This window comes from Convolutriloba macropyga, chromosome 15 (assembly GCF_964194025.1).
Source record: "Convolutriloba macropyga chromosome 15, txConMacr16.3, whole genome shotgun sequence".
NCBI lineage: Eukaryota > Metazoa > Xenacoelomorpha > Acoela > Convolutidae > Convolutriloba > Convolutriloba macropyga.
This window is the reverse complement of record NC_134482.1, coordinates 44,998,970-45,014,266: the sequence shown is the minus strand read 5'-3', so window position 1 is coordinate 45,014,266 and position 15,297 is coordinate 44,998,970. Positions and strand designations below refer to the sequence as shown.

Below are 15,297 nucleotides of genomic sequence, written 5' to 3'. Positions count from 1 at the left end.
GTTCTTTTATTATAAACCCAGATTTTTTACTTCGAAAGCCTTCTAAATTAAGAACAACCGCTCCGGATTTCAACATTCCAGCAAATTGAATAAACTATTTTTGAGGGATTTTACGTATAAACAAAAAGCAATTCCAGTAACATGACCAAGGTACTTATTTGTCACTGAACAAGGTAATACGTAAGAATAGCCTGGACCCTTTTCACTATATTCATATACAAAACCGGAAGCGTCGTGAAGTATCGCATGAAGTCTCAAAATTTTGAATGATCTAAAAATAATTGTCGAGGGCTGATTTGTCGATGCCAATCAAACCACCATAAGGTCGTAGTTTCAAAGCTATATCTGAATCAATCTCAGGATCCAAATGCAGACAAGTAGCTTAAAAGTAGAAAAATTGTTCACCGTATTGTGAATATTCTTTTTCGATTTCCTTGTAAGTTTCGTGAATACTCTTCGAATCAACTGTAGCAATGGTAGCCATATGATTTTATAAACGCTCACTCAAAAATGACTCTAGCCACATAAATGCACATTTCCACCTACATGTATCCAGAAGAAAGCTAGTTTACATGTATCACCCATGCACGGCCGTAGTCAAATGTTTTACATGTAGCGCCGCCAAGGATAACCCCCTATTATCACACGTATTAATTCGAAGGATAACCCCCCTGTCTTAGTACCCTATTATCTTACTACTTAAGTAGGTTATCTAAGATGGGCCAAACCGGGAACACAAAAGTCCGTACTATAGTCTGTCCCATAAAGTTGAAATAAGCGAAAGTTCGAAAAACGCCGAAAACGTGCAATTGTGCATCAATGTGCTTATTTGATTGTCAACGTTTTCTCCATTAAGTTTTCATTCATCAGTTTTTTGTACCGGCTTTAAATTTGAACTTTGACCTTTGAACTCTAATCTGTGGCTTTCGAAACGTTCGCTTATTTCAACTTTATGGGACACGCTATATTTCTAGTGGGGCCGTACAGCAAAAAGATTTCATTGTTTTTCACTTCCGCTTTTTTAAACACAATTAGAAAATTAGTGATGTGTTGCAACTCAAATCTTATTTATTTTAGAGGTCAAAATCCGACGCGTGGAGTGTTCAGTTGTTTAGTGGTGAGCTTCACAAAAAAATTAGGTTTTCTTGACGGCATTAATTTGTTGCACCCTATTGCGAATTATTTGCTGCTCCACACGAAATGACCGATCGATTTAAAAACATTTAGCGTTGTAGATTTTTATCGTGTTGTGTCGTTTCCACTGCCATGGACATTAAAGGCATATTTTTTCATAATTTTGCGAGGCATGGCCAAATGATTATATTGCTAATTTAATAGTCCCTATTTTACCAAAGATTAAAATCGGGGTGAAGTGATAGAGGGGTTAAATGATAGAGGGGTGAACAAATCGGTGTTAATTGATAGGGGGTTTAAATAAATAGGGGTGAAAAAAGGGACACCGTTAATTCTTAGTACTCTAATTAAACACTAGCTCGAGGTCCTCACGGCAAAGATGGGCCGTTAAGTTTTGTCCGCAATAAAAGTTTTATCATAATTCAGACATTTCTTGCAAGGGCTCCAAACCGGCATCAAATAAGTAGTTTAAAGTAATGTGTATATGGCTGCCTCCGTGCCCTGGAGCCACTTCGGCAGCCAAATACACATTACTCTATTTCCATTTATATTTCACTCTATATTCCCATTCTTATACAATTAAAAACTATCAATTCATGTCTCACTTAAAGCAATCCACTAGTACAGAGTTAAGCTGTAATTATCCATTATCAGACGGATAGTTCGGGTTCTATCCTCACTGACTCCAGTGAACGTATCTCAGTACTAGTGTAACTAGAGAGACTGTGTAAAAAGCACTTAAACCAACTTGCAAAAAAAACTTGAACATAAAAAGAAAACTTGAACAAAAATTTAAAAAATATTAATAATAAAAATTTTCATATATTCCGGTAATCAACATTTAATCAATTTAAAACTAAAACTTTCTGTCCCACTTGGTAGTGGTTAAATCATCGAGTCTAGTTAAGTTGCTTTAGCAAACGGAAAGTTTGGGTTTCCTTCCTCACTGACTCCAGTGAACGTCCCCCGATCGGCGAAGCCGCCTTTCAGGATTTAATGAATTACTATGAAACTAAGTGAGATAAAAAAAATCAAATTCACAGTTCTTAAAGAGGATGATCCCTGCTGGGAGACTGTATATGAGACACATTGTGATGGGTATACCTTCAAAAAAACAACACTGAGATCGGTGGAAACACAGTGACTAGTGTTTTTTTTTCACTGATAGAACCTAAATTCACCGTTACTATCTCTAATGCCCTTATCATCAAATGGATCTATAGCTATCTTATACTGTTCCTTAGTTTCTAAGTGATGCTTTTTACTATCAATATTATAATTAGTTAAATATTTAGTTTTACTATCATATATAGCAGTAGTATAATCTTCCAAATTAATTTGGTTTCTAATAGTAGCTTTAGTTTTTCCTTTTAACTTCTTTTCTTGTTCTCCTTTAACTGATGTGTAACAATATGCTTTAGCTTTAAGGAAACAAGCTTCTTTAATAGTATCATGAGGTATTTCATCTTTCATCTTACCGAACTCATTATTATGTAATAAACCACTTATCTTATTAGTTTCTATTTCTATAGTACTATCCAATGGAACATTTATGTTTACAAATATACTATCAGTATGTGTAAGATGATAACTACAATCTAACTCTTTCTCAAAGTAATCATATACAGTTTTATACATAAATAATTTAGCTTTCTCTAACATAGCAAATCCAATATAATTAAACTCATCTAACTTAACATTACTTCTTGTTTTATGTACTGCCACTAGGTGATCATCAAACTCTACAACATATTTTAAACTAACATTCTTTTCTAATTTAATATATCTATCTACATCATTAACTAACTCTACATCTTGTCTATTATATACATTCTCTATTGTTTTTCCATGGAAGGCATTATTCATCAACTTAAAGAATACATCACCAAATTTATCTCCCTTAGCTTTAGCTATTTTTCTTTTGAATTTTAACCTCAATATAAGGCTTTAAACATTCACTTTTACTATACTCCATTATTTGCTTAATTGTAATAACTTCCAGTCTTAAACCATTACTCAAATACCAATCTAACATCACTCCATCAATTACATAATTTAGCTTATCTGTTAACTTTAACATCAAGTTCTCAATAGGTTTATATCCTCTTTTTATTTTCTTTTTGATAATCTATAGACTGATCTGCATTAGCTTTTGTATTTCCTGGAAAGAATGGACATCTTTGTTTTCTGTTTCAACCCATCATTATACTTTACCTCAATGGTATAGATATATCCTTTAGTAGAGCTAGATCCAGTATATACTACATCTGCGTAGCCATTTTTTGGATCATCACATGCTTTGATTTCTCCATTAGGTAATGCTTGCACCACAGCAGAAGCATACAATGAATTGAAGTCTAAATACTGTAAACAATTCTCTTTCCCAGTACACTCAGGATCTATCTGTTTAATCATACATTTTGCATGACTATCACCTAACACGGAAGATATTCCTCTTCTAATGCCTTGCTTTATTGTATCATAAATATTAACTGTATTTTCTTTATAATTTTGAAATTCAACATTAGTATATTTCAATCCACAAAACCATGTCAATCCAGGAGTGGAAAATGTATAACTAGGATCTATTTCATGATATTCTAAACACATATCTCTAAACACCTCAAATACATCTACCGATAAGAATACATCTGTTTTAAGATATAAAATCATGTAGTCTTCAAATGTATTACATACAGTATTATTCCAACAATCTAATGCCTGCTGATATACATTATCTTTAATACCACCTGGTTTCAACTGAGAATAGAATGCCTATTTAGAAGGTAGTTCTATATTATTAAGTCTATACATACTATCAAACCTTTCATATGTGATTATACCTTCACGTCTCTCGAACTTGAATTTTTTTAAAATCAAACGCTGTTTTTCACTTAAGGTTTTACTTATAGCATCTAAGCTAAGTTGATGAAAGAACCTAAACATATCTAGTGCCTTGGCATATCCCATTTCAATACATGTATAATTCTCATCAGATTTAGTTAATACCTTTAGTCTAATCTTTTTTCTTGAACATTCCATGATAATGAGAACATTCCATGATAATGACTATTTTAAGTTTGATAAATTCCATTATAAAAATAGAGTACCATTTGCTATGTATTATGATTTTGAATGTATAATAAAAGATTGTAATAAATCAAACAAGAATAAGAAACGCACTCCCATTGCTTGTGGGATATATATTAAAAGTGCATATCCTGATATATTAGAAGATAAATATTAAAATTATTGTGGGGAAGATGTGGTTGATTGGTTTATAAGTAGGATGAGTTATTATAATAATTTATTTAAAGATATATTTAATATAAATATTCCATTAGAAAAAGATAGTATTACCCCGTTATATAGTAGTTGTTAATATTGTAATGAGGAAATGGGAGAGGACATTGTTAGAGATCATGATCACCTAAATGGTAAATTTAGAGGATATGCTCACCATAAGTGTAACCTTAAAAGCTAAGAATAGTTTTGTACCAATATATGCATTTAATTTACTAATTATGATAACCATTTAACTATAATTAAATGTTAGCATAATTAGTAGGATTAAATGCAAATATTGGTACAAAACTATTCTTAGCTTTTAAGGTTACACTTATTGTGAGCATATCCTTTAAATTTACCATTTAGGTGATCATGATCTCTAACAATGTCCTCTCCCATTTCCTCATTACAATAATAACAACTACTATATAACGGTGTAATAATATCTTCTTTCAAGGGAATAATTACATTGAATATATCATTAAATAAATTATTATAATAACTCATCCTACTTATAAACCAATCAACCACATCTTCCCCACAATAATTTTAATATTTATGTTCTAATATATCAGGATATTCACTTTTAATATATATCCCACAAGCAATGGGAGTGTGTTTCTTATTCTTGTTTGATTTATTACTATCTTTTATTATACATTCAAAATCATAATACATAGCAAATGGTACACTGTTTTTATAATGGAACTTATCATACTTAAGATAGTCATTATCATAGAATGTTCTTCTTCCAGTATTATTACACATCTCTAATGTTTATTTAATGCATCTTCAGTTTGAAATGAGACACAACATTACAGACATGGATAACACTTATGTTTATGTGATTTTCTTAGTAAGAATGATACATCTTTACATAGTGGATAATGATTATCAAATTATAATATATTACACCCTTTAGGATCATTGTGATTGTTCAATGCAAGATTATTATTTTTTTATTTAGATTAAATACATTAAATAATACTTTATCTTTATTCATCTCTTATATTTTCTGTAAATCTTTATATCCGTAGGGAGGTGGAATCTTTGGTAGTTTTGTCTCAGTAAAATACTCTAGTTTATTATAATTACTAAATCTATTGGGATGAGCTTTAGCAGGATGATGATAAGGAATTATACAGCAGAGTAAATATTTGCTATCAGTATTAAACATATTAAATATATATTTAGATGTGAGTGGTACCTTAGTAGTACACCCTCATTGGGATAAAACCTGTGTATATACATTGTTCTTCTGATAAATCTTTGCATACTCCATCCAGATGGATTCATTTCCTGCTCTTGCATAATAGTCTACAGTTCATCATTCAACATATCCAAGTCATAAGGTGCATTATATTGTCTAGTCATTAGTCTAAATGTGAATTAACTTTCTTCTATTTTATCATCCGTAGGTTTTGTATATCACACTACATCAAAGGTGTTAAACCTAAAATGGGGATGTATGTTGTGCAATGCCTCCAATGCTTCCAAGAATCTGGGACCTTCATAACTAGTACTGGATATTATTGTTTGATTTTGCTTCATGTTATGGTCTAATCTTAAATCATTAACTTCATATCTCCACTTTCCATCAACAAGTCTTCTCTCTTTAGCATTTTCATTATGTTGTTCTGATTCACTGTGTTTCTTTTTATTGTCATATCTAGTGTTACATATCTCACAATAACCTGAACTTGTTGCATTATCTTTAGATATAGTACTATCTTCAGTTATTTTATTATCCTTAGATATAATATTATCCTTATCTTTACCGTTAACATTATCCAGATGTGTCTTTGTTTTAAAATGTTGATCCACACTAAATTGACTTAGAGAAGTCTTACTTGTCACACAGACAAACTTAAGTCCATTCTATATTATTTCCCCATTATTTAGTTTTACATTATTCCGACGTTTCAATGTTTCCACATGTTTATTATGAGCAGAATTATTATCAAGATATATGTTACAACTTTCACAATAGTTTATTCCTAGTTCAGAATACTGTTTATCTAACTTTTGTTCTATTTCTTTATTAGTGACTTTCTTCTCACTCTCATTAGCACTCTCAATAGTTTTTTTTCTGTTATATAGTCCTGCATTCTTTTTATGTTTAAATGATTGAATGTGTCTACCGTAAGTTATTTGAGTTAACTCTTCATTACATTCATCACATCTAATCTTACTAGAATTTGTACTAGGCTTTCTAGAATAGACATGTTCATCAGATGAATCTAAATCTTTAGTTGAATCTGAATCTTTATCTCGATCTCTAGATGATTCTCCAACCTTAGATGATTCTCCATCTTTAGATGATTCTCGATCTCTAGATGATTCTCCATCTTCAGATGATTCTCGATCTCTAGATTATTCTCCATCTTTAGATGTTTCTCCATCTTCATCTTTTAAGCATTTAGCTTCTACCCTCAGCATTGACTCCCGCATATTCCTTTCCCGTTGTTTTGGTTTTGCAACCCGCTCATCATATGACTTCTTTATCTCTTCATTAATTTGATTAAACTTTCTGATTGATTCTATACCTTTTTTGTTCTTCTTTAGCTATTGGTTTGTTTTCCACGTCTACCTTGTTTTTATTTAACAACAATTGGATTGCCCTATCGGCAGAAGTTGGTTGCGCTTGCTCTCTTTTAGATTGGGGTTGTCCACTTGAAGATTGTGCTTGCCCACTTACAAATTAGAACTTGTTCACTTCCAGATTGGACTCGCCCATGAGATTGAACTTGCTCACTTCCAGATTGGATTTTTTTAATTGTAGATTTACGTTGATCACTTGCGGAATAGATGATCCCTTTGGCCTCTTGCTGATTCGTTTTTTTATGACAAATTTTGAAATAATAATATTTATATACCTTTTCAATACTATAAAAATGATTAGAACCAAAGTGATAAATGTAAAAATAAGGCTTGGTGTTGGAGTTGTGATATGTGTCCAAGTAAACCATTCCAATGTTTTGTATGTGATAAGATTATAACATATAGAGAGAGAATTGATCATATGGGAGTTCACTGTAATGGTCCTAATTAGTATCTAGTATAAAGGAAGTGCAAAGTAAGTAAATATATATCTTACTATAGATTGAAACATTACACTTGTAGGTTATGCTTATATCTCAATAGATTTAGATTTGGAAATACAAAAGAAAGATTTATGGAAAATGCAGGGAAATATAATATTGAAGTTAAAATATAACTAAACATTTACTTATAGAGTAAGCCTATATCTTAGATATAGATTTATTCATATTAATTATTTAAGTCTAAGTCTAAGTCTTAGTCTAAAGTCTAACTCTAAGTCTAAGTCTAAGTTTATGTATATGTCTAAGTCTAAGTCTATGTCCAAGTCTATGTCTAAGTCTATGACCATATCTAAGTCAAGTTTTCACACATTTAAAAAGCTTCTCGTCTTCCCGCTACTTATTATGTTGCTGTTTATTATTTTAATTGCTTAATGGAATTTTGATCAGTATTCCGATATAAGGAAAAGATTTAATAGATATTAAAATGTGGCGCCAGAACCATTTGAAAAGAAAAAACAAAATTTTTTTATTTATGGCCCATCTAACTGTGATAAAACATCATTCATAAAAGAGTTTTGTAGCTTAAATGAAACGCTAATTGTGTTCTGTGTTGATACCAGAGAGTGGAAGGGGTATAACACATTTAGCGTCAAAGAATATGATCTATTGAACAATCCAGGAGACTTTGCTAATAGTCTAGTTATATTTGATGATATGGGAGACAAAATTAGAACGCCAGTGGTAGATAATTTTTTTCTTCAGGAAGACATAAAAATATTATTATAATATCTGCAGATCGTATTGTAACAAATTTAAATGTAAAGGCAAGAGAGAACACCTCTTCTATATACATTACTTTAAATAGCTCTCATCTATTCTTTGAAAGAATACAAGAGGAGATAAAAATTGATTGTAATATGCACAGATTTAAATTATATAAATATGGTATGGTAAATTATAATATTGTTGATGACTATTTTATTGTATTACATTAAGATATAAAAACGTTCTGTGTGATTAAAGACTTGGTGATATTGACATTGAGAAATATATTGATAATAATTCGTTTAATGATAGGGAATATAATATATTAAGTAAATATTTAATAGATAGATTGATAGAACAAACTTATATTAAAGCAATTGAGTTAATGTTTTATTTCGAAGAATATTTAAAGTTTAAAGGAATAAATATGGTAGATGTACGTTTATCTGTACATCTATCCTTAAAATGATAACCACTATATAGTCAATGCATACATTTCTTACATCTATCAATTAATTTAATATGAAATTTATTATAATGAGACTAGTTCATGATCGGGATTATCATCATCATCATCACCCATTTCAATATTGCATTCTCTACACATCAATGTCATTTTTAATGGGACGATTAGTTTCAATGTGGGTTGCATAAATACTTACAAGAACAATGGCCAATATAGAAAATACATCTACTGTTTCATTTCTTCCACTTAGTAAGCCACAGCCTATTGATATCGGAAATTCATTACTTAATACAGACTTACCTTTTTTATGTCTAATAAACTTAATTTAAAAATATTATTATTATTATAAACATTGGTATATTTTCGAATGTAGGTATATCCAATTCCTATTAAAGTGACAATGCCAAATATTGCAAAATATCCACTATGTATCTCCTTAAGTATTCCTATTAATTTCTTATAAATTTTATAAAAATCTAGTGGAATATCTTTTCCTTTAAACTCTAAATATTCTTCGAAATAAAAAAATAACTCATTTGGTTTAATATAAGTCGGTTCTATCATTCTGTCTATTAAATATTTACTTAAAATATTATATTCCCTATCATTAAACGAAGTGTTATCAATATACTTCTCAATGTCAATATCAGCAGGTCTAGAATCATATACAACGTTTTTATCTTTATCTGATACAATATAATAGTCATCAACAATATTATAATTTACTATAGCATATTTATAATATTTAAATCTGTGCATATTACAATCAGTTTTCTTTTTCTCTTGTGTTCTTTCAAAGAATAGATGAGAGCTATTTAAAGTAATGAATATAGAAGGAATGTTCTCTCTTGCTTTTACATTTAGTTCTGTTACAGTATGACCTACAGATATTATATTAATATTGTTATGTCTTCTTGAAGAATAAAAATTATCTACCACTGGCGTTCTAATATTATCCCCCATATCATCATAATTAACAAGACTATTTGCAAAGTCTTCTGGATTGTTCAATAAATCTAATTCCTTGACACTAAATGTATTATACCCCTTCCACTCTCTGGTATCAACACAGAATACATTAACTGTTTCATATAAGCTACAATACTATTTTTTGAGCGATGTTTTACCAGAGTTAGATGGGCCATAAATAATAAAGTTTTGTTTTTTACTTTCAATTGGTTCTGGCGAAACATTTTTATATCCATTAAATCTGTTCCTTATATCGCAAAAATGATCATAAATCCAATAAGCAATTAAAATAATAAATAGCAACATAATAAATAGCGGGAAGACGAGAAGCATTTTAAATATTTGAAAATTTGACTTAGATATGGTCATAGACTTAGACACAGACTTAGACTTAGACTTAGACATATACATAAACTTAGGTTAGACTTAGACTTTGATTTAGACTTAGACCTAGACTTAAATATATAATGTGAATAAATCTATATCTAAGATATAAGCTTACTCTATAAATAACTGTTTAATTATGGCTTAACTTCAATACTATATTTCCTTGCATATTCTATAAATCTCTCTTTAGTATGTCCAAATCTAAATCTATTGAGATATAAGCATAGCCTACAAGTGTAATGTTGAAATCTATATTAAGATATATGTTTATTTACTTTGCAATTTCCACATACTAGATACTGATTAGTATACTTAAAGTGAACTCCCATATGATCATGTCTCTCTCTATATGTTATAATCTTGTCACATACAAAACATTGGAATGGTTTACTTTGACACATATCACAACTCCAACACCAAGTCTTATTTTTACATTTATAATATTTGGTACTACTCATTTTTTTGATAGTATTGAAAAAGTATTTAAATAGTATTATTTCAAAATTTGTCTTAACAAAATGAATCCGCAAGAGACCAACAGGATCTTTTTGTCCGGAAGCGATCAACCTTAATCTACAATTAAACATGTCCGATCTGAAAGAGAGCAAGTTCAATCTCATGGGCGAGTTCAATCTGGAAGTGAACAAGTTCAATTTGGAAGTGAGCTAGCTTAATCTTCAAGTGGACAACCCCAATCTAAAACTGAGCACGCTCAATCAACTTCTGCCGATAGGGCAATCCAATTGTTGTTAAATAAAAACAAGATAGAAGTGGAAAACAAACCAATAGCTAATGAACAACAAAAGAGGGAAAAGGAGGGAAAAAGGTATAGAATCACAGAAGGTTTAATAAAAAAATGAAGAGATAAAGAAGTCATATGATGAGTGGGTTGAAAAAACAAAACAACGGAAAAAGAATATGCACGAGTCAATGCTGGGGCAGAAGCTAAATACTTGCTTCTCATTTTCAAGTAAAATCCAAGTGAATCATCTCCCGTATGTGGATTCACTATGCGAATACGAAAGTTGAACTACGTAAAGCAAACGCGCCCAGCAAAATTTACCTTGCTATTTGAAGTTCATCCACGTCTCGAAATAGATTACACAATTCTGCTTGTGTACGACATGGAGCATTCAGAATTTCATAAGTGTACACTTTTGGGCAACGATCCCTTGTGGGATTAGCCAAGACCAGACCTTCTTCTCAAGTGGAAAAAATGCAGAACACAACTGAAGTTAGATTTAGTTGCAAAGGAGAACATCACGCTTGACACACTGATTGGTCCTCACAGAACGAGTCAAATACCGCTCGAAACTATATAGGAAAACAATACAACCAGAGCTTCTTCTCAATCGGAACGCAAAAGAAACGCTGGAAATGCCCAACTCCTAGTGAATTGAGAGAATTACTGTAAAAGACGAATGGAAATCGGGATAATGTGAGTTGATGAGTCTTGGCATCAAACTGATCGTAAAGTTGTCTCTTTATTCTATCTAAGCATAAGTAGAGATGGAAGAAGAGTGATGAGCAGCCGTAACTTGCATCTCATTATTGATATCTTGGTTACTGCCGAATTTTAGGCTGTGCAAACAACAAAACAATCCAAGGGAGAGTCCAATGAACATTTATTTAAATAGTTGAAGGAACTCTTAGTAAACTGTAATTTCGATTGCCGGGTGGACACATTGACCAGAGATCTTTTAATAGCTAATTTGCAGGATACAGAGATCCAAAGATAACTTTTCAAAGAAACTGCTGACCCCAGAAAAGCAGTAAGAATGGCTATCAAATTGAAAATTCAAAGTCAAAATTTATTACAATTTTCTGATAGTCGATTTGCCGAGCAAGTGAAAGCAATCTCTACTCAACGCTGAATTTGAAATGCATATGCAAGATCTAACATTCAGCTATAATGTCGCATGCCGATTCAAACATGCCGAAACTGTGTTTTTGCCTGGTCTATCAATTACAAAGGCAAATGTTTTGCCAAAAGAAAAATTCGCAAAAATTGTGGATTACGAAACCACTTTGAACGTGTCTGCCGAAATTTGAGCTTTCAACATATGACATTCAAAAACTTAGTTGACGTAATTGGAACTCCTGACTATAACGCGAGTGCAAATCCGTATCTGAATGTTCAGATGGTAACATGGTTGCAGGTACCGAGTGTAAACCGCTCCAATTAGAACCCAGCAATGCTACTCATCAGATAGGCAAAACGAAAGTGGGAATAATTCAAATTGTCTGGGAAGCGCCAACCACAGAAGCGCACTAAGAAAAACTTTGGTGGGTGCATGAGGTGTTGGCCGGCGTGTATGTTGTCCTGAAATACGATGAATGTACGTCAATTACTCATGGACCAGGGAAACTTGATGTTACAGATCGAAACAGTGAAATCGCATTTTAAGTGACGAGAGAAGAGTGAGGGACAAATTTACAAGACAACGTTAGTAGATGAGGCCCAAGAACTCCGGATAAAACGGCATAGGCCAAAATAACCACTCATTGTAAAAAGTCCACCAACGTTCAAAAAGGTGACCAAAAAATGAACTTAGAAAGAGAGCAGTTGCGATTTGCGTATCATATACGCGTTCGAATATCCCGTGCCAATCAAGTAATGGTTCCTCTCGCGATTTTTGTTGAAATATCAAGAGAATGTTTTGATAATAATAAAGTTGTCAAAATTCTTTTGCTGAATTATGCCTTAACAAACTTATGATAGTGACTGTTCAGTTATCCATGAAAGAAACAATTTTGTTGGTTGTAAATTTCTACTTCACTCGCATCGTGATTGGGTTTCAAATAGTACGTTCTATCGAGTGACAGTGCTCAAAATGATGTCCCCGTTTACCAAGACAATACTTTGGGGTTAATTAGATAGCGCAACCCTCGATTACTCTATCCAACTTTTCACCCACAGTCGTTGCGATGGTAAGAACATTACAGTCATGCCAAAAAGAAATATAGCTTAAATTTTTACTAATTTTAGAAACGTTTTTCGTTATATTAACAGTGGAACGAGAACACAATATGCTATTTTTTCAGTACTTATATCACAAGAAGATTTCAGTTTTTGGAATGAGCCGCGTCTCGAGTAAATACTAAATAAATTAGACCAATAAATTTTTTCGAGAATTTTCGGGAAGATTTTTATGCTTAAAATCGCGGACGATAGTTACCTTATCCGCAAATATAGGTAGGGAAATTCATCCTCTCTTTGTTTCTGGACTCCATGGTTGACATTTAATTTCTTTGAAAAACAATGACATGAATTAAAATTGTGCGACGAGATAATGTCACTGTTGTCCGCAAAGTGCCTGAAAAGCGTGAATTATAAAAAATTACTTTTTGCAACGTAATTTTGTTACAAAGATGACGCCCCTACGTCTTTGTGAAAAAATTTTCCTGCAAAAGATATGCGAGATTCTTGAATCGAAGCGGAGGCAGTGACTTTGAGATTCGATATCCGATTTTCTGATAACAGACTTATGATCTGGGGCATATTGTGAGCATAATTTTTTGGGTACACTTGAATCTGAACGGGGGTGTTCGGTCTGGCACGGACTGATAAAAGGTCATATAAATATAGGATCAAAACCCAGAAAATTCCAGAAGCAGTTTTACAAAGAAGCAATTTTTTTGACAGCCATGTTAAATACATAAGTTATAATAATTTGCCAAAGAAAAAAATAGATTTTTTTTTATTAATAGAAACGGTTGCGGAAAAAACCACCACGGAAATAAAACCCCACTTTACTATTAAAGAGCTGCGCATTTAGCGCGTTTGGCCATGCCTCAGCGGCCCGTGGGACTTGATATGAAACTATCACAACCGAGCAAATTATCGCGACCGAAGTTCAGTTTTAAAACGTGTTAGAATATCGATCAAACTATAGTCTTAAACTTAGTGAGAATTAGAAAGAAAGTTTGACTTACCAGATTAGAAAGACAAGCAATATGACTTCGATCAAAGAAATTATATAAATGAATCGTCAAGAAATGGTGCTTAGAATCAATATTCGGTTCAAATTGGTGAATCTAGATAACTATTATTAGAGTTAGATTAATTGATGTAAAATCTTCCCAGCATGTATTAAATGATGATGATATCTCCGGAAGTGTGAATGAATTCTTAGAAAAGTGCAAATGCATTCCATTTATGGTTCCCTTTGCGACTGATTTGCAGAAGCAAACCCTATTGGGTAACCTTTGCGACCCCCACTATAAATCACGGTGCTAAGATTAGTTTTGTATCTTGACTTTTTCACACTGATAATGGGTATATATACAGCTGATTTTTGAGTCCTTTTTCATCCCCAAATTCAAATCACCATCTTGATCTAATAATCAGATCTCTCCTGTAAATCTCTAAATTCTACTGTAAAATATCATTTTGTTATTCTCTCATTTTTGAGAAATTAATTCTTTTACTTAGTTAAAAACGCTTTTTATTCCGCTTGCGAAAGTCCATAACCCAACAAAACGGGAGTTTATTTCCGTGGGGGTTTGGGGGTTCAATTCCCTGGGGGTTCATTTCCTAGACTCAATAGAACATACGCCCCTTATCATGGGGGAGGAAAAATGAATGTATCCAAAATGTCTTACTATGATCAGCTGAGGTCAAGAGAGCGACAGATTCGATCTTTGTGATTCCAGCTGTGGGGCCAGCTCTGGCCTTGTATGCCTTGTCAGTCGTCTCCAGACAAGTATCTCCCCTCAAAACTGGACCGATTATTTCCTCATCTTTTGCTGCTTCAAGTTCCAAAGATGGCGCTTTTTCTAAAATTTCCAAAAAGTTATTTCAGAAAATTCCGTATAATGCGGGAAAATTGGCTGATATTCACTTCCGTTATAAACTCTACATTTAAGAGGTTTTAAAAAGAAAAAAATAGAGCTCATGAGCTTGAGACAAGAAATTAGCTATATGTGTAGAGAGCTGAACGGTGCTAGGAATATTGACCGTCAAGGCGTTTAGCCGACAAAGAGAGAATGGGGAAAATTGACCGACCGCTTACTTCTGATTGGTTGAAAAATCTGAGTGCTCAAACTATTACTATTTTGTCCATCCATTTCAGATGGTCTGCAGTCGGGTTAACTGATTAAATTTTCATTTTTCAGTACCCCCCCCCCCCCCCCTGTCGACCAATTGGTCGACCATCGAGCTGAATGTACCATTACATAAAGTTAGCAAGATTTGACATATTTAAGGATATCGGAATTTTTTTGTTAGTAAAAATAATGGAT

The 15,297-nt window shown here is 32.3% G+C and overlaps 1 protein-coding gene across 1 annotated transcript in view; it reads right to left on the bottom strand.

The window, feature by feature from the left end:
* LOC142354330 (uncharacterized) overlaps window positions 1-15,297 on the bottom strand; it is a 48,410-nt gene that overhangs the window by 21,374 nt on the left and 11,739 nt on the right. The window contains exon 2 of the mRNA XM_075406602.1: window positions 14,659-14,832. Coding sequence (XP_075262717.1) covers window positions 14,659-14,832 — 174 coding nt within the window. The remainder of the gene's footprint in view (window positions 1-14,658; window positions 14,833-15,297) is intronic.